Below are 24513 nucleotides of genomic sequence, written 5' to 3'. Positions count from 1 at the left end.
TATAAATTATCAGGTGACGCAGAAGCCTGTGGCAGATATAAGCTAGTCTGTAATCAGGTCACAAAGGAGGTTCGGCAGGCGAAGGCGGATTACGAGAAATCTTTGGCAAAAGATGCTAAGAAAAACAGCAAGGATTTCTTTACTTATATAAACTCTAAAAGGAAGGGGATGAATATGATTGGACCACTTGACATCGCTGGTTCGACTGTTGATGATCCTGCTCAGATAGCAAACAAACTGAATGAGTATTTTGCATCTACATTCACACGTGAGGAATTATTACAATTTGAAAATGGAAGAAGGTTATCAAATTGTAGCAGTGTGCTTAATGATTTTGTAATAACTGAGAGCAAAGTGGAGGAGAAATTGTTGAAGTTAAACATAAGAAAGGCACCTGGGGTGGAAGGGATCTATCCAGTTATTTTAAAGGAGGCGGCAAAGCAACTGAGCAAACCCTTAGCCATAATTATGAGAGCATCCTTGGACTCAGGGGAGGTTCCCACGGACTGGAGATGTGCAAATGTGTCCCCAATTCACAAAGGTGGATCGAAGGGTGACACGAGTAATTACAGACCAGTTAGTTTAACTTCTGTTCCGGGTAAAATAATGGAGTCGCTGGTTAAAGATGCATTGCAGGATCATCTAGACAAGACTGCAGCGATAACTCAAACACAGCATGGGTTTGTTAAGGGAAAGTCTTGTCTGACAAATTTGATTGGTTATTATGATGTGGTCACAAAGGAACTGGATGCAAAAAATAATTTTGATATCATATACTTGGATTTCAGGAAAGCTTTTGACACTGTTGCGCATGGAAGACTACTGTACAGATTGGAGCAGAATGGTATTAAGGGTAAGTTGCTACAATGGATAAAAGGATGGTTAAGTGGGAGAAGACAGAGGGTGGTAATCAATGGGTGCTGCTCTTCGTGGACTAATGTTATTAGTGGAGTCCCACAGGGTTCGGTGTTGGGTCCACTGTTGTTTTGTGTATTTATCAATGATATTGATGAAGGTATATCAGGCTTAATGTCGAAGTTTGCAGATGACACAAAGGTTGGCCGGGTTGTTAATGACAGTAATGGCAGTGTGCTACTGCAACAGGATCTAGATAATTTGGGCAGATGGGCTAAGAAGTGGCAACTGAAGTTCAACCTTGACAAATGCAAAGTACTGCATATGGGTAGAAATAACCCCAGAGAAACGTACCAACTGTGTGGTACTACACTTAAGGTGGTAGAAAATGAAAAAGACCTGGGAGTAATTGTGCAGTCAGATATGAAGTTTTCTGAGCAGTGCAGACAGGCTGCTAGGGCGGGTCATGGGGTTTTGTCAATGATATATAGGAATTTTGATAGCAGGGAAAAGGAGGTGATTGTCCCTCTGTATAAGGCAATGGTCAGGCCACGCCTTGAGTACTGCGTACAGGTCTGGAGGCCTCATTTTAGGAAGGATGTAGATTTGCTTGAGCGTGTACAGAGAAGAGCAACACGATTGGTGAGGGGAATGAAGGGATTCTCTTACCAAGAGAGGCTTAAGTTCTGCAAATTGCAGTGGCTGGAGACTAGGCACCTGCGCGGTGATCTGATTGAGGTCTATAAGGCCTTGAATGGGTTGAGCACGCTGAATTCTGATGGGATCCTTCCACTTGTTCAGATTACCAACCTACGGGAACATAAGTTCAAATTAAGAAAGGACAGATGTAGAATAGATGTGCGGAAATTTGCCTTTAGCCAGCGGGTGGTTAATTGCTGGAACAAACTTCCATCTGTCGTTGTAGAAGTTGATAGGTTAAATAAATTTAAGGAGGAACTGGACAGGCAATTGGAGGGAATGGTGTGATTTTTTTTTTTTTTTTTGTTTTTTGGCTGTTGCTTCATAAGCTCCTACACTTGCTTTCTTGCATCATGTGCCACTACTACTACTACTACTACTACTACTACTACTTTTTTTTTTTTTTTTTTTTGGCTGATGCTGCATAAGCTTGCTTTCTTGCATCAAATGCCTCTACTAATGCTAATGCTAATGCTAATGCTAATGCTAATTAAGAAAAGACAGATGTGCGGAAATTTGCCTTTAGCCAGCGGGTGGTTAATTGCTGAAACAAACTTCCATCTGTCGTTGTGGAAGCTGATTGGTTGAATAAATTTAAGGAGGAACTGGACAGGCATTTGGAGGGAATGGTGTGATTTTTTTTTTTTTTTTTTGGCTGATGCTGCATAAGCTCATACATTTGCTTTCTTGCATCACATGCCACTACTACTACTATTACTACTACTACTACTACTACTACTACTACTTGTCGAGCATCTATCAAAAATTATTCCATTCCGACATTTTCGAATAAAGTAGTATGCAGAGTTTAATAATAATAATAATAATAATAATAATAATAATATTATTATTATTATTATTATTATTATTATTAACCATGTGGTGGCAAGGAAGCCTGAGGCTTATGCTGCACCTAGTGTCCAAAATAAAATAAAAAAAATTGAGTTAATCTGAGAGAGAAAACAAGAGTCAGAAGTAGAAGTGAATCACCAAGAAAGAGAAAATGATGATATCCAGCTCAGGACCCTGGGTGTGCCAAGCTCACCAGATGTGAGCCCCTGGTTGAAATTACAAGAAAATTAAGCAAATTCGAAAAATAGCAAAGTCTTAATTAAAAACATAGGTGACGATTCTACAGACATTTGGAAAGAAAATATGCTCAACTCTGTCGAAATTACAAGTCAAGAGGGTGCATGTTATTTTGCCTGTCAACCGATGTCCTCGAATTCAGTTGTTGTAACTTACAGTATATATCTACCGTGTGACCTATCGAGCGAAAAATGGAACGAGAAAACATAGGTGACGAGTCTACAGATATTTTGAAAGAGAATTGGTTTGATAAGTAAAAAAAAAGGATAACGAAGAACAAGTTCAAACGGGATGGAATTGGTAACGACATTAGATTAGCATTAGTAGAGGCATATGATGAAAGAAAGCAAGCTTATTCAGCATCAGCCAAAAAAAAAAAAAAAAAAACAGCCACTACTCCCATTTCACCCCTCCGTTCGTTCGAAATACCTGTCCAGCTGAGCCTTAAATCTGTTTAGGCTATCAACTTCAACAACAAGCGATGGGAGTCTATTCCACAAACCAACTGCCCGCTGGCTAAAGGCAAATTTCCGCACATCTATCCGACATCCGTCCTTCCTCAATTTGAATTCATGCCCTCTCAGGTGATTATTCTGAGCAATAGGAAGAATCCCATCGGCATTGAGCATGCTCAAGCCATTCAAAGCCTTATACACCTCTATCAGATCACCTCGCCGATGCCTAGTCTCCAGGCTCTGTAATTTGCAAAACTTAAGCCTTTCTTCGTAAGAGCAACCCTTTGTTCCATTCACTAATCTTGTTGCCCTTCTCTGTACTCGTTCCAGCAGCTCTACATCCTTCTTGAAATGAGGCCTCCAGACCTGTATACAGTACTCAAGGTGTGGCCGGACCAAAGCCTTATACAAGGGAACAATCACATCCCTGTCCCTGCTAGAAAAATTCCTGTATATCATTGACAAGACACCATGAGCTACTCTTGCAGCTCGTCTGCACTGCTCAGAGAACTTCACTGCCTGCACAATTACCCCCAGGCCCTTTTCATTCTCTACCACTGTCAGCGTAGTACCACAGAGTTGATACGTTGATCTGGGGTAACTGTTTCGCATATGTATTATTTCACATTTGTCAATGTTAAACTTCATTTGCCACCTCTCAGCCCATCTGCTCAACCTTTCCAGATCCTGTTGCAGCAGCATAGTATCAGTAGTGTCCTTAAGAACCCTGCCAACCTTGGTATCGTCTGCAAACTTGGACATTAAGCCTGATACACCATCATCAATATCATTTATAAATACAGAAAACAAAAATGGACCCAAAACTGAACCCTGAGGAACTCCACTAATAACATTAGTCCACGTTGAGCAGTGTCCATTGATTACCACTCTCTGTCTTCTGCCACTCAACCATCCCTTTATGCATAGCAGCAATTTGCCTCCAATGCCACACTTCTCCAATTTGTGCAGCAGTCTTCCATGCGCAACAGTATCAAAAGCCTTTCTAAGATCCAAATATATAATATCAAAGTTATTCCCTGCATCCACTTCTTTTGTGACTACATCATAGTATCCAATCAAATTGGTCAGACAAGACCTGCCCTTAACAAAACCATGCTGTGTCTGAGTTATGACTGAATTCTTGTCCAGATGATCCTGCAGTGCTTCTTTAACCAGTGCCTCCATTAATTTTCCTGGAACCGAAGTTAAACTAACAGGTCTATAATTACTTGTGTCAGCCTTTGATCCTCCTTTGTGAATTGGGGTTACATTTGCACATCTCCAGTCCATGGGTACCTCCTCTGAGTCCAAAGAAGCTCTCATAATTATGGCTAGGGGTTTGCTTACTTCATTTGCTGCCTCCTTTAATATAACTGGATAGATCCCATCCACCCCGGGTGCCTTTTTTATGTTTATCCTCAACAATTTCTCCTCCAATTTCCTCTCAGTTATTAGAAAATAATCTAGCTCACTGCCAATGTTTACTTCACCTACGACATTCCCCTTCTTGAATAACTCCTCATGTGTGAATGTAGATGCAAAATACTCGTTTAGATTGTTAGCCACCTGAGCTGGATCCTCAACTGTTGAACCATCAACATCCAGTGGACCAATCTGATTCATCCCTTTCCTTCTTGAGTTTAAATAGGTAAAGAACTCTTTTCTGTTTTTCTTTGCATCCTTTGCCAAGGATTTCTCATAATCTGCCTTTGCCTGCCTAATCTCCTTTGTGACTTGGTACAGACCAACTTATACAGGATGTTTCAGTTAAACGTTTCAGAACTTCTAAGAGGGGTAGGGTACATCCTGACAACTCGAAATCATATAGCAATGTGGGGTCGGAAATGCTTTCCTGAAGCGGTTTTGTACAGAGAAGTCGTCGTGCAGCACAAATTCGATTTTCGGTTAATGAATGGGCCTGTGTTATGGGAGATCACCTCATCGGACCTTACCTGTTACCGTGTCGTCTAACCGGACCAACTACTTGATCTTTCTGCAGCAAGTATTGCCACAACTTTTGAGAGATGAACAGATTTCTGCATCGACGCAACAGACAATGTGGTTCCAACACGATGGAGCCCCTGCCCATTATAGCGGAGATGTTCGTAACTACCTGGATGTCACATTTGGTCAACAGTGGATCGGACGTGGTGGTCCCGTGCGTTGGCCTGCTCGGTCACCCGACCTATCATGTCTTGATTTTTATTTCTGGGGTCATATGAAATCGCTAGTTTATGACACCCCTGTTGACAATGCTGAGGAGCTGGTTGCAAGAATCGCAGTAGCTGCCGAAGAAATTCGAAATTCGCCTGGAGTATTCCAGAATGTTCAGATGTCCATGCGTCGGAGATGTGAGGCGTGCATTGTAGCCCGTGGAAGAAACTTCGAACACTTACTTTAATCCATGTACCTTTTGCTTCTTTTCATGTATTATTAAAACGATTTCTCACTTACGGTCTCTTTTCTTTATGGTGCTTCTGTGTACAACACCGCTTCAGGAAAGCATTTCCGACTCCACATTGCTATATGATTTCGAGTTGTCAGGATGTACCCTACCCCTCTTAGAAGTTCTGAAACGTTTAACTGAAACACCCTGTATCTATCATTGGCTTCCATGTCACCCATTAATTTGTATGTATCCCATGCATTTTTCTTCTCTGCCATATGTCTCATTAGTTCATCTGACAACCATTTAGGCCTGAACCTTGAACAATATTTCTTGGTTGGTATGTAAAGCCTGGTAGCTTCCAAGATTAGTTCCTTGAATGCTTCCCATTTTGAATTTGCTGTTGGCAACATCATCAGTTGGTCCCACTGTATAGAATTTAAATACTGTCTCAGACCATCATAGTCGCCTTTACGAAAGCAAAAACCCTTTCTCTTTACCTCTGATGGTAGTTACCTCCTTGAGTAAATCCCATTTCAGCACACTGTGATCACTGCCACCCAGTGGTTCCTTTATCTGCAGATTCCTAATGCATGAAGAATCACTACTGATAATCAGATCAAGAGTATTACTCCCTCTAGTTGCCTCCCGAACATGCTGGTGTAGAAAACAATCATCCAATAAATCCACAAAAGCCTTGCTAGTGTGAGTGACCAACCCACAAATTCCAGTCAACATCTTTGACCTTCTGCCGGTAAATACCCCGCCCACGACCTCTACTTACTCAACCGAATCAACTTTACTCACAGCATTGACGTCATTCTGGAAGTTACTTAATTTACGTTATTTCGGAAGTTACTTAATAAACATAATTTCGGAAGTTACTTAATTACGTCATTTCCGTTAAAGATGTTTTCACATAAAATATCTTTCTTGCCAACAGGACACTCACGGACTTTTTTTTTTTTTTTTTTTTAATTTAATTCCTGCAATTAGAAAATATCACAATGAATAATATTTCATCGATATGTTTTCTAAAGTTTTACTGAAATTTGTATGTTGATATATTAAAAATTTAAAAAGCTTTGAAATTTGATTTAATTCTTTAGTGAATGATATGAATTGAAAAGTGGAAATTTCGCTGTTATTTGATATTCATTTTCTTGCCGCTAGGTTTCACTTCAGAGGTGCTGTATTTGGTGGGGGATTGTTTGTGGATCTTTTAAGACTGAATAGTGATGGTAAATTTTTTCTGACAAGCAATGTCTGCAGCTGCTCCCGGTGGATCGGATGACATGCCACTGGGGTTTATTAACGCGGCCTTTGGGATAATTGTGTTAGCCGCTGCTTTGCCCGTGGCACTTTTATTTTGGTTTGCAACCTTTTTATTCTCATTATATGCTTCAGGTGAGAGAAAGATTTTCGGCATAATTGACTTTCGTTTAGAGGCAGGTATTTCTACCTTAATATTGATATGGGAATTATTTGACTCTAGACTAAAATTAGACTTATTTTTAAGTTATTTTTGCTATATGCTGGATTTCTCTCTCTCTCTCTCTCACTAGTTGTCACTGAAATTAGTATAAAATATGCTTAGTACCATCATTTTGTAGTACGAAGTCTTTAGCTTATAGAATATTCAGTTCCGCACGTGTCATTTGGCTTCTTGGGTAGCATAGTTAATAGAATCGCCTTTATCCCCACACCGCTTGAAAAGACCCGTGTTCGATTCATATCGATTATGATTTTTTTTAAATTTTGGTTTAATTGATTTCTGGCGAGGGCAGCATGGTTTTTCGTATAGCCCGCAGGCAAATCGACCACAGAAACACAAGCAGTTTCCCCAGCGTCTCACGTCTGGGGGGTCCTGAGCTGGATATCATCATTCTTCTACTTTTGACTCTCTCACTGTAACTCAATATATATATATATATATTTTTTTTTTTTTTGTTTGGCAGCAAAAGTCACTGGATTCCTTGTGCCTTATGGCTAATAATAATAATTTACAAACAATTTGTAAATTTACGAACTTGCAATAGAACTAAGTCACTGATGCACCTGAAACCCAACAGTAACGCAGTATGTACCAGTTGGCATTTGTAAATTGTTTTAATTTTTTAAAATAGTTATGCGGTTATACTCCAGAACATGATACACGCCATACTGTGGCAAGGAAGAAGGCTAATTCAGGATGGATTCAAGCAAAAGAAGTGCGGGCTTTTAAATAGACTTTCATTTTTGGCTCGTGAAAAAAGGTTTTGTTAGTTTAAGCCACTAATTTGGGATGGATTCAAGAATAGAAGCCATGATCACAAAGTGGATACCCACGTTATGCATATTTTCGAATGATTTTAATAAGCAGTGTCAGTTTATTACACAGAGTCAGTGCAGATTGCTAGAGTGAAATTTGTACCACAGCGTGCTACAAAAATGTAGATTGGTATGAGATATAATTCATGTGTGAGCCGGCCTGCTTAGATTATAGCCGGCCTGCTTAGAAAATAACTTTAGGGATGGTTTACTTCAGAGGAGATATGTTAAGAATAAGCAGGATGCTAATGTTTGTTTATTTTCAGTTTGGATTCTGTACATAAATATGTAAATGCTTCTACCACTGCTGGGGAAGTGTTTATACATTTCCACATGTGCAACTGTCATAATACCTAGGTTATTTCCTAAGTGGTCAAACTAAAAACCTTCCAATGGTATACAGGGTGTCTCAAAAATATTGGTACAAGCGTTTAGGGGAGATAAGTAAGAATGTGAATCGCATAGGAACCCATAACCAGAAACGTCACGGGAAAGTAGTAGCAGAGGCACAAGACAGTAATTAGTGGCAAACATTTATTTGACATAATATTAACAATGGAGTACGAGATGGATGCATTTCATGATGTTACAACAGATGCACGAAGGTTCCATGAGACGCGATGTATGCGTGACACCAACGCAGCATGGATTGGCGGAAACGGTCGAACACACCTGGAGTTTCTTTGACAGTAGCAGCAGTGCAGACTAGTCTCTCCATGAGATCCATTTCAGTCTCCACAGGCGCCTCCGTAGCCAGGTGGGCAGGAGCAGCAGTGCGAAGCACATGCTTCTTAATTAGACTGGGGTTCGAGCCCATGACCACCAAATACAGAGGATGCGGAAAGGTCAGGGAATGACCACCGCATATCCCCGGAGCAATATGGCCTTAGTTGCTAATGCTCCTAAAAACCAAATAACAACGATAAGAACTGTCTCCACAGGCGATTCATACACAATAGATTTGAGGGCCCCCCCCCCACAGAAAGAAATCAAGGCTCGATAAATCAGGTGAGCGTGGGGGCCAGGCAACGGGTCCACCACGGCCAATCCATTGACGCCCAAAATGCTTGTTCAAATGGTCACGAACGCACCTTCCATAATGGGCAGGTACCCCGTCATGTTGAAACCAAATGTTGCGTCTCACATTTGCTGGAGCATTGTCATGTAACCCTGGTAGAACTTGTTCAAGAAAGATCCGATATTTAGCGCAGTTCATGCGGGATGGTAACAGGTATGGGCTGACTAAGCAGTCACCGACCATACCTGCCCACACATTTATCGCAAAGCGATGTTGTGCCGCATTGGGGCGCACACCACGTGGGTTGTCGTGAGCCCACACATGAGCATTGTGCTGATTGAATAAGCCTTCCCGAGTGAAATAAGCCTCATCCGTGAATAAAACATAGACTGGAAAATTCAAGTCTTGAACACTTTCTTGGAAAAACCACTGTGCAAAAGCCATGCGTGCAGGATGATCTTGGGGAAGAAGTAACTGAACCCTTTAGTGATGAAAGGGGTGTAAGAAATCGTCGTGCCAGACACGCTGTATACTGCAACGAGACACTCCTAATGCAGAGGCAACGGCACATGTGCTGGTAGTAGGATTATTTTGGAAGGCATTCAACACACTTTCTTCCATGGCGGGAGTTCGCATCGAATGTGGTCTGCCCGCCCTACTCCTGTTACCTCTAAGTGACCCATAATCGCACAAATTTTGATTCACACATGCAAACAAACAGTTGTCCGGTACATGTTTGTCTGGGAAGCATTCTCCATAAATTCGTTGAGTGGCTCGTCCATTGTCCTCTGCTAATCTACACACTGGGTGCATGTCTGCAAGCTCACAGTTCGTATATCGATGCATGCTCTTCGTGCGGCGATTACTGCTTGAATGAGTAAACCAGAAATTTTTCATCTCGCGAACTGATGAACGGCGCCATGTACTGACTTATGGTGACGTTTCCGGTTATGGGTTCCTATGCGATTCACATTCCTTTAGATGTTACCTACCTCCCCTAAACATTTGTACCAATAATTTTGGGACACTCTGTATAAGCTACTGTCAAGAGTGTTGCTGGCCAGAGTAGTAAAGGGGTTATTATCATCATCATCAGCCATTTTCAATCCGCTGAAGGCCTTTCCAGTTCCTTCTGTTTTGTGTAATGGCCAATTCATTTACTACTCATGAACTCTTGAATTTCATCTATCCATCCCCATTGTTGTCTTCCAGGTTTTCTTTTAGCTCCTCCTGGGTACCATATTATTATTTTCTTAGACCATCTGTTAGGTCTTTGAACTAAGTGTCCTGCCCAAATCTAATTCAGTTCTATAGTTTTGATAAGAATGTCCTTTAGTTGTGTTTGGTACCTAATCCAAATATTTCTCTTCTTATCAGATGGTCTGATTCCTAATATAATTCATTCCATTCTTCGCTGTGTAGTTTTCAGCTTCTCTTACATTATATTGATGAGTCCATGTTTCACATCCATAACTCATGGTGGGGAGTATACACTGGTTCATTATTTTACATTTTACGATACTTAGTTTAAAGTTTAACTTAGACAGAGATTTTGTAGGTATCGGTAACGGTATCAAATCCACGTGTTACAAATTGAACGAGAGGTCTTTTATTTTTTAACCAAATTTAGTCGATTTATTAACCAATTGTTATATCAAATTATCTTCTATAAGTAGATTATAGACTAGTCAGGATCCTTAGTTTATTCTAAATTGAGATAGCGAGATTTGGAAGCTAATCAATACTTACGAGTCTGTAGAAGTACTGTTCGTGAATTCCCGCCATTTTTACACGATAGCATAAGCTTAGTGTAGTATAGTGCATAATATAATATTGTCAATTAATCAGTAAATCTATTAATCTTGATAAACTTTATTGTCAATTAAATTGTATTTTTAACTCTATATATATATATATATATAACGACTTAATCGTAACAAATAATTAATACATAACTATAGTGGTACACGTGATACGGAAGTTGTATAAAGGGAACTCGTAGAAAACACTAGATACCGAAAAAAAAAAATATATAACATAACTGTTTTGGGATTTGGAACTTAAGGATTTAATTTTTGTTTTGAAATTTTATTGAATTAAATCGGAATCATGACTCTGACCAGAGCAGCAAAGCAAAAGGCTCAAGCTAATGGGAGTGCTGTGGTTCAGGGGTGAACTGAGGGGGGGGGGGCAGTTGCCCTCTGAATCACAGTCTTTTAAAATGCACTGTTTGCTTGATGTTTGCGGACAGTCGGGTACAGGACATGATACTGCCAAGGGGGATGTCTTTGTGTGTGCACGATGTAAGAAGTGCAAGGAAATCAGGCGACAACTCAGCGTTGTTATGGGCCTTTATGAGAGCTTAAAGGACAGGGTGGATGCCCTCGAAGGAAATAAATTGAGGGGCCCATCAAGCTCTCAGCTGCCCACATCAACGCCAGAGCTTGCACTTGGTCATCAGGCAACACAGAGGCAGCCCCCTAGGCAGAATGCACTGGTCCCACAGGAACTAGTAGTTGTTGGTGACTCTATTGTCAGGGAAACGGGGAACATGCTTTGTAAAAAGGATAGGTGGAATAGGACCAGGGTATGTCTGCCAGGGGCAAAGGTTGATGACGTTGTAGAGCGGATATCATCTTTTAAGGGCACAAAAGGTGATATAGTTGTACACGTTGCCACTAATGATATTAAGAGTAGGAGACTGGCGGAATTACTTAGCAAGTACAGGTCACTGTTGAAAAAAAGCCGTGAATTAGGGTTGAATTTGAAAGTGTCTGCAATTCTGCCCAGACACGATAGGAGGGAGTATATGAGAGAGCCTTTTCGATCAATTCGGCCCTGGAGGGATTGTGCAAGGCTCAAGGGTAGAATTTATTTCAGCCTGGACTGTACTTGTTAACAGGAGAGATTGCTTCTACAGGGATGGGATACACTTAAATAGAAAGGGTGCAAGAATTTTTGCTGATGCTGTCGAGGCAGTGTTAGGTGGTTCGGAAAACTGCTAGTTGGGGGGGGATACAAGGACTAATAGATTAACAGTAGCCACTGGCAGAGGTGGAAGTGATTCTTGCACTGCGTCTATTGAAATGAGCAGAAGACTGAAAAACAAGATGCAGGATATTTCAGAGACTGCTGGGAGTCATTGCGGTACAAGTAAACACATGGGTTGTGTTAGGGTAGCTAAGCATAGAAACAGGTGCATGTACCAATGCTAGGAGTTTGGTAAATAAATTTGATGAATTTGAGGTATTGCTCAAAACATCAAAGGCAGATATTGTTGGGATATCAGAGACGTGGTGTCACAGATATAAGGAATGCGGAACTGGAATTTAGGGAATACAATGTGTATAGAAAGGATAGACAGGACAGGAGGGGAGGAGGGGTTATGCTATTAATTAAGAAACACATAAAGTCCAAGGAAGTGAAGCCAGTTGACATCGATGGACAGGGCAGTGTCGAGTCAGTTTGGTGTGACATAAGCATAGGGAAATCAAAATTGAGAGTAGGAGTGTGCTATAGGACTAATGACTCTAATGAGTATAATAAGATATTGTACAGGGAAATAGAGTGGGCCAGTAAATCAGAGAGTCTTATAATGGGGGACTTTAATTTCCCAGATATTGACTGGAATTTGTGGATTGGTCACTCGCACACTAGCAAGGCTTTTGTGGATTTATTGGATGATTGCTTTCTACATCAGAATGTTCGTGAGGCAACAAGAGGGAGCAATACTCTTGATCTGATTATCAGTAGTGATTCTTCATGCATTAAGAATCTGCAGATAAATGAACCACTAGGTGGCAGTGATCACAGTGTGTTGTAGTGGGATTTACTCAAGGAGGTAACTACCATCAGAGGTAAAGGGAAGGGTTTTTGTTTTCGTAAAGGTGACTACGATGGTCTGAGACAGTATTTAAATTCTATACAATGGGACCAACTGATGTTACCAACAGCAAACTCAAAATGGGAAGCATTCAAGGAACTAATCTTGGAGACTACCAGGTTTTACATACCAACTAAGAAATATTGTTCTTACCAACTAAGAAATAAGGTTTAGGCCTAAATGGTTGTCAGATGAACTAATGAGACATGTGGCAGAGAAGAAAAATGCATGGGATACATACAAATTAATGGGTGACATGGAAGCCTATGATAGATATAAGTTGGTCTGTAACCAAGTCACAAAGGAGATTAGGCAGGCAAAGGCAGACTACGAAAACTCCTTGGCAAAGGATGCAAAGAAAAACAGAAAAGACTTCTTTACATATTTAAACTCAAGAAGGAAAGGGATGAATCAGATTGGTCCACTGGATATTGATGGTTCAACAGTTGAGGATCCTGCTCAGGTGGCTAACAATCTAAACGAGTATTTTGCATCTACATTCACGCATGAGGAGTTATACAGGAAGGAGAATGATGTTGGTAAAGTAAACATTGGCAGTGAGCTGGATGATTTTGTAATAACTGAGAGGAAAATGGAGGAGAGATTGTTGAGGATAAACATAAAAAAGGCACCTGGGGTGGATGGGATCTATCCAGTTATATTAAAGGAGGCAGCAAAGGAAGTATGCAAACCCCTAGCCATAATTATGAGAGCTTCTTTGGACTCAGGGGAGGTACCCATAGACTGGAGATGTGCAAATGTAACCCCAATTCACAAAGGAGGATCAAAGGCTGACACAAGTAATTATAGACCTGTTAGTTTAACTTCTGTTCCAGGTAAATTAATGGAGGCACTGGTTAAAGAAGCACTGCAGGATCATCTAGACAAGAATTCAGTTATAGCTCAGACGCAGCATGGTTTTGTTAAGGGCAGGTCTTGCCTGACCAATTTGATTGGATACTATGATGTAGTCACAAAAGAACTGGATGCAGGGAATAACTTTGATATTATATATTTGGATCTTAGAAAGGCTTTTGATACTGTTGCACATGGAAGACTGCTGCACAAATTGGAGCAGTGTGGCATTGGAGGCAAATTGCTGCTATGGATAAGGGGATGGTTGAGTGGCAGAAGACAGAGTGATAATCAATGGACACTGCTCAACGTGGACTAATGTTATTAGTGGAGTTCCTCAAGGTTCAGTGTTGGGTCCGTTGTTGTTTTCGGTGTTTATGAATGATATTGATGATGGGATATCAAGTTTAATGTCCAAATTTGCAGATGATACAAAGGTTGGCAGGGTTGTTAAGGACACTACTGACGCTATGCTGCTACAACAGGATCTGGAAAGGTTGAACAGATGGGCTGAAAGGTGGCAAATGAAGTTTAACATTGACAAATGTAAATTACTACATATGGGAAACAGTAACCCCAGAGCAACATATCAACTCTGCGGTATTACAGTGACAGTGGTGGAGAATGAAAAGGACCTGGGGGTAATTGTGCAGGCAGATATGAAGTTCTCTGAGCAGTGCAGACGAGCTGCAAGAGTAGCTCATGGTGTCTTGTCAATGATATACAGGAATTTTTCTAGCAGGGATAAGGAGGTGATTATTCCCTTGTATAAGGGAATAATCACCTCCTTATCCCTTGTATAATGGTTAGGCCACATCTTGAGTACTGTATACAGGTCTGGAGGCCTCATTTCAAGAAGGATGTAGAGCTGCTGAAACGGGTACAGAGAAGGGCAACAAGATTAGTGAATGGAACAAAGGGTTGCTCTTACGAAGAAAGGCTTAAGTTTTGCAAATTACAGAGTCTGGAGACTAGGCACCGGCGAGGTGATCTGATAGAGGTGTATAAGGCTTTGAATGGTTTGAGCATGCTCAATGCCAATGGGATTCTTCATCTTGCTCAAAATAATCACCTGAGAGGGCATAAATTCAAATTGAGGGAAGATGGATGTCGGATAGATGTGCGGAAATTTGCCTTTGGCCAGCGGGTGGTTGGTTGGTGGAACCGACTTCCGTCACTTGTTGTTGAAGTTGATAGCCTAAACAAATTTAAGGCTCAACTGGACAGGTATTTCGAACAAACGGAGGGCTGACATGGGTGTGGTGTGTGTGTTTTTTTTTTTTTTTTTTTGGCTGATGCTGAATAAGCTTGCTTTCTTGCATCATATGCCTCTACTAATACTAATGCTAATTTCAGACAAATTTGGATATCGCTCCCCAGTATGTGACTGAGCGATTCCTAAATGCTATCTATCCGAAATTTCTTCCTCTCTTGACTTGAAATTTATCATTGTTGCAGCTAATGACTTGTCTAAGATAAGTATGTGAATCCACCTTTTCACTTTCTACTCCTTCAATGATTATATCCCTTTATGTGGCATAGTTGTTCATTATTTCAAGAGCTGCTAGGAGTCATAATGGAACAAGTAAATACATGGGTTAGGATAACTAAGAGTAAGAACAGGTGCATGTACACCAATGTTAGAAGTATAGTAAATAAATTTGATGAATTTGAAGTGCTGATCAAGACATCAAAGGCAGATTTTGTTGGGATATCACAGACGTGGTGTCACACAGATATAAGCAGTGCAGAATTAGAATTTGGGGAGTACAATGTGTACAGAAAGGATAGGAAGGGAGGAGGAATTATGCTGTTAGTTAAGAAACACATAAAATCTAAGGAAGTGCATACAGTTGATATAGATGGACTGTACAATGTTCAGTCAGTTTGTTGTGACATAAGCACTGGGAAAGAGAAAATGAGAGTAGGAGTGTGTTATAGGCCTAATGACTCTGAGTACAACAAACAGTTGTGCAGAGAAATAGAGTAGGCCAGTAAATCAGAGTGTCTTGTAATGGGGGATTTTAACTTTCCAGATATTGACTGGTACTTGTTGGTTGGTCACTCGCACCCTAGCAACTTTTGTGGATTTATTACAGGATTTTGTTTTCTACAGCAAATGAGGTTAGGCAAGCAAAGGCTGATTACAAGAAATCCTTGGCAAGGGATGCAAAGAAAAACAAGCTGATAAACTGAATGAGTATTTTGCATCTACATTCACACATGAGGAATTTTGTAAGGAAGGGGAGGATAGAAGTTTACCAAACTCTAACAGAGAGCTAAATGATTTTGTAATAATGGAGATCAAAGTGGAGGAGAAACTGTTGAAGTTAAACATAAAAAAAGCACCTGGGGCAGATGGAATCTATCCAGTTATATTGAAGGAGGCAGTGAGGGAAGTTAGCAAACCCTTAGTCATAATTATGAGAGCATCCTTAGATTTAGTTGAGGTCTCCATGGACTGGAGATGTGCAAATGTATCTCCAATTCACAAAGGGGGTTCAAAGGGTGACACAAATAATTATAGACTTGTTAGTTTAAATTATTTTCCGGGGAAAATAATGGAGTCTCTGGCTAACAAAGTGATGCAGGGTCACCTAGACAAGACCAGGAATAGTTCAGACACAGCATCGGTTTGTTAAGGGGAAGTCTTGTCGACCAGTTTTATTGGATACTACGATGTGGTCACAAAGGAACTGGATGCAAAAAATAATTTTGATTGGATTTCAGTAAAGCTTTTGATACTGTTGCACATTGAAGACTCGCGCCTCCATAGCCAGGCGGGCAGGAGCAGCAGTGCATAGCACACGATTAGACCAGGGTTTGAGCCCGTGACCACCAAATACGGAGGATGCGGAAAGGTCAGGGAATGACCACCGCATATCCCTGGAGCAATATGGCCTTAGTTGCTAATGCTCCTAAAAACCAAAATAAACAAACATGGAAGACTGTTTTACAAATTGAAGTGGTATGGCATTAAGGGCAAGTTGCTGCAATAGATAAAGGGATAGTTGAGTGGGAGATGGCAGAGAGTGGTAATAAATGGACACTGCTCTATGTGCACCGTTATTAGTGGTGTTTCCCAGGGTTCGGTACTGGGCCCATTGTTTTGTGTATTTATCAATTCTATCTAGAATATATATATCAGGCTTATGTCCAAGTTTTCTGACACATGATTGTTAATGACAGTATGCTACTGCAACAGGATCTATAAAAGTTAGGCACATTGGCTGAGAAGTGGCAACTGTAGTTTAACATTGACAAATGCAAAATACTGCATATGGGTAGCAATAAACCATGAGAAACGTACGAACTGTGTGGTACTACACTCAGAATGGTGGAGAATGAAAGACCTGGGGATAATTGTGCACTCAGATATGTAGTTCTCTGAGCAGTGCAGACAGGCTGCCAGAGCAGGTCATGGAGTTTTGTCAATGATATATAGGAATTTTGTTAGCAGGGACAAGAAGGTGAATATCCCTTTGTATAAGGCAATGGTCAGGCCACACCTTGAGTACTGCTTACAGGTCTGGAGACATTAGCATTAGTAGAGGCATTTGATGCAAGAAAGCAAGCTTATGCAGCATCAGCCAAAAAATAAAAATAAATAAATAAAAAATAACCACTTCCACTTCACCCCTCTGTTCGTTCGAAATACCTGTCCAGCTGAGCCTTAAACTTATTTAGGCTATCAACTTCCACGACAAGGGATGGAAGTCTATTCCACCAACCAACCACCCGCTGGCTAAAGGCAAATTTCCTCACGTCTATCCTACATTTGTCTTTTCTCAATTTAAATTTATGCCCTCTCAGGTGATTATTCTGAGCAAGAGGAAGAATCCCATCAGCATTGAGCATGCTCAAACCATTCAATGCTTTATACACCTCTATCAGATCACCTCGCTGGTGCCTAGTCCCCAGACACTGTAATTTGCAAAACTTAAGCCTTTCTTCGTAAGAGCACCCCTTTGTTCAATTCACTAATCTTGTTGCCCTTCTCTGTACTCGTTCCAGCATCTCTACTTCCTTCCTAAAATGAGGTCTCGAGACCTGTATACAGTACCTAGAGTACTGTATACAGGTGTGGCTTGACCATTGCCTTATACAAGGGAATAATCACCTCCTTATCCCTGCTAGAAAAATTCCTATATATCATCGACAATACACCATGAGCTACTCTTGCAGCCCGTCTGCACTGCTCAGAAAACTTCATATCTGCCTGTACAACCACCCCCAGGTCCCTTTTATTCTCTACCACTGTCAGTGTAGTACCACAGAGTTGATACGTTGCTCTGGGGTTGCTGTTTCTCATATGTTGTACTTTACATTTGTCAATGTTAAACTTCATTTGCCACCTCTCAGCCCATCTGCTCAACCGTTCCAGATCCTGTTGCAGTAGCATAGTGTCAGTAGTGTCCTTGACAACCCTGCCAACCTCTGTATCGTCTGCAAACTTGGACATTAAGCTTGATATACCGTCATCAATATCATTTATAAATACAGAAAACAATAATGGACCCAATACTGAACCCTGAGGGACTCCACTAATAACATTAGTCCACGATGAGCAGTGTCCATTGATTACTACTCTGTCTTCTCCCCCTCAACCACCCCTTTATCCATAGCAGCAATTTGCCTCCAGTGCCACACTGCTCCAATTTGTGCAGCAGTCTTCCATGTGCAACAGTATCAAAAGCCTTTCTAAGATCCAAATATATAATATCAAAGTTATTCCCTGCATCCAGTTCTTTTGTGACTACATCATAGTATCCAATCAAATTGGTCTTGCAAGACTTTAACAAAACAATGCTGTGTTCAAGCTATAACTGAAGTCTTGTCTAGATGATCCTGCAGTTCTTCTTTAACCAGTACCTCCATTAATTTTCCTGGAACAGAAGTTAAACTCAGTATAATTATGGCTCAGTAGAAGTTAAACAAGTATAATTGCTTGTGTCAGCCTTTGATCCTCCTTTGTGAATTGGTGTCACATTTGCACATCTCCAGTCTATGGGTACCTCCCCTGAGTCCAAAGAAGCTCTCGTAATTGTGGCTAAGGGTTTGCTTACTTCCTTTGCTGCCTCCTTTAATATAACTGGATAGATCCCATCCACCCCAGGTGCCTTTCTTGTATTTATCTTCAACAATTTCTCCTCCACTTTACTCTCAGTTATTACAATATTCTCTAGCTTACTGCCAGAGTTGAATACACCTCTGGCATTCCCCTCGCTGAATAACTCCTCATGTGTGAATGTCGATGCAAAATATTCATTCAGTTTGTTAGCTACCTGAGCAGGATCATCGACAATTGACCCATCGATATCAAGTAGACCAATCTGATCCATCCCCTTACTTCTAGAGTTTACATGAGTAAAGAACTCTTTGCTGTTTTTCTTTGCATCCCTTGCCAAAGATTTCTCGTAATCTGCCTTCGCCTGCCTAACCTCCTTTGTAACTTGGTTACAGATCAACTTGTATCTATCATAGGCTTCTGTGTCACGTGTTAATTTGTATGTATCCCATGCATTTTTCTTCTCTGCCATATGTCTCATTAGTTCATCTGACATCCACTTAGGCCTAAACCTTGAGCAATATTTCTTAGTTGGTATGTAAAGCCTAGTAGCTTCCAAGATAAGTTCTTTGAATGCTTCCCATTTTGAATTTGCTGTTGGTAACATCATCAGTTGGTCCCACTGTATAGAATTTAAATACTGTCTCAGTCCATCGTAGTCGCCTTTACGGAAGCAATAACCCTTCCCTTTACCCCTAATGGTAGTTTCCTCTTTGAGTAAATCCCACTTCAGCACACTGTGATCACTGCCACAGTGATCACAGTTCATTTACCTGCAGATTCTTAATGCATCAAGAATCACTACTGATAAATCAAGTGTATTACTCCCTCTAGTTGCCTCCCGAACACGCTAATGTAGAAAACAATCATCCAATAAATCCACAAAAGCCTTGTTAGTGTGTGAGTGACCAGCCCCCAAATTCCAGTCAATATCTGGGAAATTAAAATTCCCCATTATAAGACTCTGATTTACTGGCCCACTCTATTTCCCTGTACAGTTTCTTATTATACTCATCAGAGTCATTAGGCCTATAGCACACTCCTACTCTCGATTTTGATCTCCCAATGCTTATGTCACACCAAACTCGTTTTAGGAAGGATATAGATTTGTTAGAACAAGTACAGAGAAAGGCAACGAGATTGGTGAGAGGAACAAAGGTATGTTCTTATGAAGAGAGGCTTAAGTTCTGAAAATTGCAGCATCTGGAGACTGGGTACCTCTGAGGTGATCTGATTGAGGTGTGTAAGGCCTTGAATGGTTTGAGTAGGCTCAGTGCGGATGGGATACTTCTGCTTGCTCAGATTAAGAACCTGAGGGGGCATAGATTCAACTTGAAAGACAGTTGTAGAATAAATGTGCGGAAGTTTGCCTTTAGCCAGCGGTCAGTTGATTGCTGGAACAGACTTCCATCTGTTGTTGTGGAAGTTGATAGCTTAAATAAAGTTAAGGCTGAATTAGACAAATATTTGGAGTGACAAGGTGGGTGAAATGGGAAGGTGTGTTTTTTTTTTTTTTTTGACTGTTGCTATGTAAGCTTTCTTTCTTGTATGATATGCCTGAACTAATGCTAATCATTAATTTTGTTTTAACCATATTCATCTTTAGCCCAAAATCCTTATTAACTCTGCATAACTGATTAAAGTTTTCCTCTATTTGTTTGGTATTGTTGTTTATGATCACAATGTCATCCGCAAATCATAAATGGTTTAGGTACTCTCCATTCACATTGACTCCTTTCTGCAACCAGCCTGACTTTTGAAACTTCAAGGGCAGCAGTAAGCATCTTCGGAGATATTGTCTTCTTGTCGAAATCCTATCTCAATTTTAATTTGCTAATGCCTTTGTCTAATCTAATAAAGGATCTAGTATTCTTGTATATTTTCTTAAAAATCATAATGTATGGGGTGTCTGTGCTTTGTCTTTCCACTGTCCAAACCATTGCCTTATGCTGTGTGGAGTAAAATGCCTTTTCATAATCCACAAATGCCAGACATAATGGTGTTTTTTATTAATTTGCTTTCTCCATTAGCTGTGATATCATGTGAAGGAGATCCGTAGTTGAGAATCCTGTCCTAAAGCCAGCTTGCTCTTTCGGTTGATTCTCATCAAGTATTCTTTCTGATCTGTTAGTGATAACCATTGTGAACAACTTGTAGATTAGGGACAACAAGCTAATTGGTTTATAATTTGTGTTTTGTCTCCTTTCTTATGCAGCAAAATTATGATTGCATTATTCCAGTCCTTAGGGATCATATCTCTCCTAATGTATTTTGTGAAGTCTTGACAGTTCCTATGTCATGTCTCTTCCTTCCAATTTTAACAACTCTACAGCAACTTCATTGTCACCTGGGGCATTTTGATTCTTCATTTTCTTCAATCCATCTTCCCCACTGCTGGCATCATTCCCTTGCTCCTTATATGATACTTTATACTAGTCTTCTGCTATTTGAATTATGCCTTCAATGCTATTTATAAGTACACCACTATTTTTCAAATTCAGTATCATTTGTCTTTCTGTATTATTGCTGATTTAAGTTCTTTGTTTTCCTTTAATGCTTGTTCTACTTCTGTGTTAAATATTATGTCCTTTCTGAGTCTCTTTCTAATGGCTTTGCTTAACTTGGTATCATCATCATCATCAGCCATTTTCAATCCACTGCAGGATGAAGGCCTCTCCAGCAGTTTTCCAGTTCCTTCTGTTTTGAGCACTGGCCATCCATTTACTACCCACAAACTCATGAATTTCATCTATCTATCTCCGCCTTTGTCTTCCAGGTTTTCTTCTAGCTCCTCTTGAGTACCATTCTTTTATTTCCTTAGTCCAACTGTCATCATGTCTCTGAGCTATGTGTCCTGCCCAAGACCATTTTAGTTCTTTAGTTTTGATAAGAATGTCCTTTACTTGAGTTTGCTGCCTAATCCATGTGTTTCTCTTCTTATCTAACAGTCTGATTCCCAATATAATTCGTTCCATTCTTCGCTGTGTAGTTCTCAGCTTCTCTTCCATTCTTTTGGTGAGTGCCCAAGTTTCACTTTCATAAGTCATGGTGGGGAGTATACATTGGTTCATTATTTTACGTTTCAGACAAACTGGGATATTGCTCTTCAGTATGTGACTATATTTCCTGAATGCTATCCATCCAAAATTTATTCTTCTCTTGACTTCCAGCCATTTATCATTTTTACAGCTGATGACTTGTCCCAGATAAGTATATGACTCCACCTTTTCAATTACTGCTCCTTCAATCATTATTTCCCTTTCTATGGCATACTTGTTCATCATTACTTTTGTTTTAGCCATATTCGTCTTTAGTCCAAAATCCTTACTAACTGTGCATAACTGATTAAGATTTTCCTCTAATTCTTTGGGATCATGGCTTATGACCACAATGTCATCTGCAAATCATAAATGGTTTAGGTACTCTCCTTCACATTGACTCCTTTCTGCGACCAGTCTAATCTTCTGAAAGCTTCCTCAAGGGCAACAGCAAACAGCTTCGGAGATATTGTGTCTCCTTGTCGAACTCCTTTTTCAATTTTAAATTTCCTACTGTCTTTGTCTAGTCTAATAAAGGAGGTAGCACTCTCATATTTTTTTCAAAATCATAATATATGGGGTATCTGTGACTTATCTTTTCAGTGCCCGAAACATTGCCTTATGCTGTATGGAGTCAAATGCCTTTTCATAATCCACAAATGCCAGGCATAATGGTGTTTTATTTTCATTTGCTTTCTCCATTAGCTGTGATATTACGTGAAGGTGATCCATAGTTGAGAATCCTGTCCTAAAGCCAGCTTGCTCTTTCGGTTGATTATCATCAAGTATTCTTTCTAATCTGTTAGTAATGACCCTTGTGAACAACTTGTAGATGTGGGATAACAAGCTAATTGGTCTATAATTTCCAATTTCTGATTTATCTCCTTTCTTATGCAGCAAAACTATGATTGCATTATTCCACTGCTTAGGCGTCACACCTTTTCTAATGCACTTTGTGAAGAGCCTTGCCAGTTTTTGTGTTATGTCTCTTCCTCCCAATTTTAACAACTCTACAGTAACTTCATCTTCCCCCGGGGGTTTCTGATTCTTCATTTTCTCAATGCATGTTCTACCTCATCAGGAAGAATATCAGGTATGTCGTATGTGTTGCTAATTTGCAATCCATCTTCCCCACTGCTGGCATCATTCCCTCGCTCATTGTATAATTCTGTATAGTAGTCTTCTGCTATTTGAATTATGCCTTCTCTGCTGTTTATAAGTACACCATCCCTATTCTTCAGTTTCAGTATCATTTGTTTTTCTGCATTACTGCTCATGGCTGCTGATTTAAATCCTTTGTTTTCTCTTAATGCTTGTTCTACTTTTCTTGTGTTAAATCTTATGTCCTATCTGAGTCTCTTTCTAATGGCTTTGCATAACTCAGTATACTCATTTTTTCCCCTGTCAGTGTTTTTCTTGCTTTTGATTTGTCGTCTTCAGTTCATCATGACAAGTGTTTCTTGACTAATTTTTTCTTCTTTGGATTTCTTTTTCCCTATAGGTTTCTTGGGCTTTATCACTTTCAGAAAGTTGTAATATTCCTCGTCGATATCTTGGTCCTGAGCAGTCTGTAGAAGCTCAAACTTGTTCTTAAGTTCCAATACATACTGCTTTTTCTCCTCTTCTGTTATCTCAAAGACCTTTGTATTATTTACCTGAGTCAGTTTTTTTTCATTTCCTTTCCTACATCTATATCAAGTGTACATCTTACCATTCTGTGATCACTTCCAACATTTATCTTATTCAGGACAGTAACATCATTCACAATATATCTTCTGTTAGTGAGGAAGAAGTCGATTTCATTAGTAGTTAATCCATTTGGACTCTTCCATGTCCACTTTCTGTTCACCCTTTTCTTGAAAAAAGTGTTCATTACTGACAGTCCTTGAGATTCTGCAAATTCCACAAGTCTTTCAACTCTTTCATTCCTTTCACCAATTCCAAAATTTCCTATAGTTCTCCTTTCTGTGCTGTTTTGTCTTTTTCCAACCTTAGCATTGAAGTCCCCCATAATAATAGTGTAGTGGGTTTTCTGCTCATCTAAAAGCTCTGTGATCGGTATACAGTTTTATCCTTGTTGGTGTTTATCTTGTACTCCATTTGTCACCTTTTGTTCATCGTGACAAGTGTTTCTTAACTAATTTTTTTCTTCTTTGGATTTCTTTTTACCTATAGGTTTTTGGGCTTTATCACTTTTAGAAAGTTGTATTCCTTGTCAATATCTTGGTCCTGAAAGGTCTGCTGAAACTCAAACTTGTTCTGAAGTTCCAGTACATACTGCTTTTTCTCCGTTTCTGTAATCTCAACGACATTTGTATTATTTACTCAATTCAGTTTTTTCCTTCTTTCCTTGCATCTATATCAATTGTGCATCTTACCATTCTGTGATCACTTCCAACATTTACCTTGTTCAGGATGGTCACGTCATTTGCAAATATATCTTCTGTTTGTTAGGATGAAGTCAATTTCATTAATTATTAATCTATTTGTGCCTTTCCATGTCCACTATGTTCACCCTTTTCTTGAAAAAAGTGTTCATTACTGACATTCCTCAAGATTCTGGAAATTCCACAAGTTCCAATTCCAAAATTTCCTATATTTTCACTTTCTGTGCTGTTTTGCCTCTTTCCAACCATAGCATTGAAGTTCCCCATAATGATGGTGTATTAAGTTTTCTGTTCATCTAGAAGTCTCAATTTTGGTGTATATTCCTTCAACCTCTTCATCATCATGGCTCGATGTTGGTGCATATATCATTATAATCTTTAGTTTATTCTTCTTAGAAATCCTATGTAGTAACCTTGACATCCTTGGTGATGAACTTTTAAATTCCAAAATGTTTTTTATTTCTTTATGG

The 24513-nt window shown here is 39.9% G+C and overlaps 1 protein-coding gene across 2 annotated transcripts in view; it reads left to right on the top strand.

The window, feature by feature from the left end:
- Positions 1–6722: 6722 nt before the first annotated feature.
- LOC150090509 (transmembrane protein 19-like) overlaps positions 6723–24513 on the top strand; it is a 99151-nt gene continuing 81360 nt past the window's right edge. The window contains exon 1 of one of the 2 annotated variants that reach the window (XM_090378569.1): positions 6723–6891. In XM_090378569.1, coding sequence (XP_090234695.1) covers positions 6747–6891 — 145 coding nt within the window. In that variant the 5' untranslated portion in view covers positions 6723–6746. Of the gene's footprint in view, positions 6937–24513 lie in introns of both variants that reach the window. The other variant, XM_090378562.1, reaches the window with a different exon arrangement.

Source organism: Mastigoproctus giganteus, chromosome 1 (assembly GCF_048544385.1).
Source record: "Mastigoproctus giganteus isolate SK-2022 chromosome 1, ASM4854438v1, whole genome shotgun sequence".
Lineage (NCBI taxonomy): Eukaryota > Metazoa > Arthropoda > Arachnida > Uropygi > Thelyphonidae > Mastigoproctus > Mastigoproctus giganteus.
This window is presented reverse-complemented; position numbering and strand designations above follow the sequence as displayed.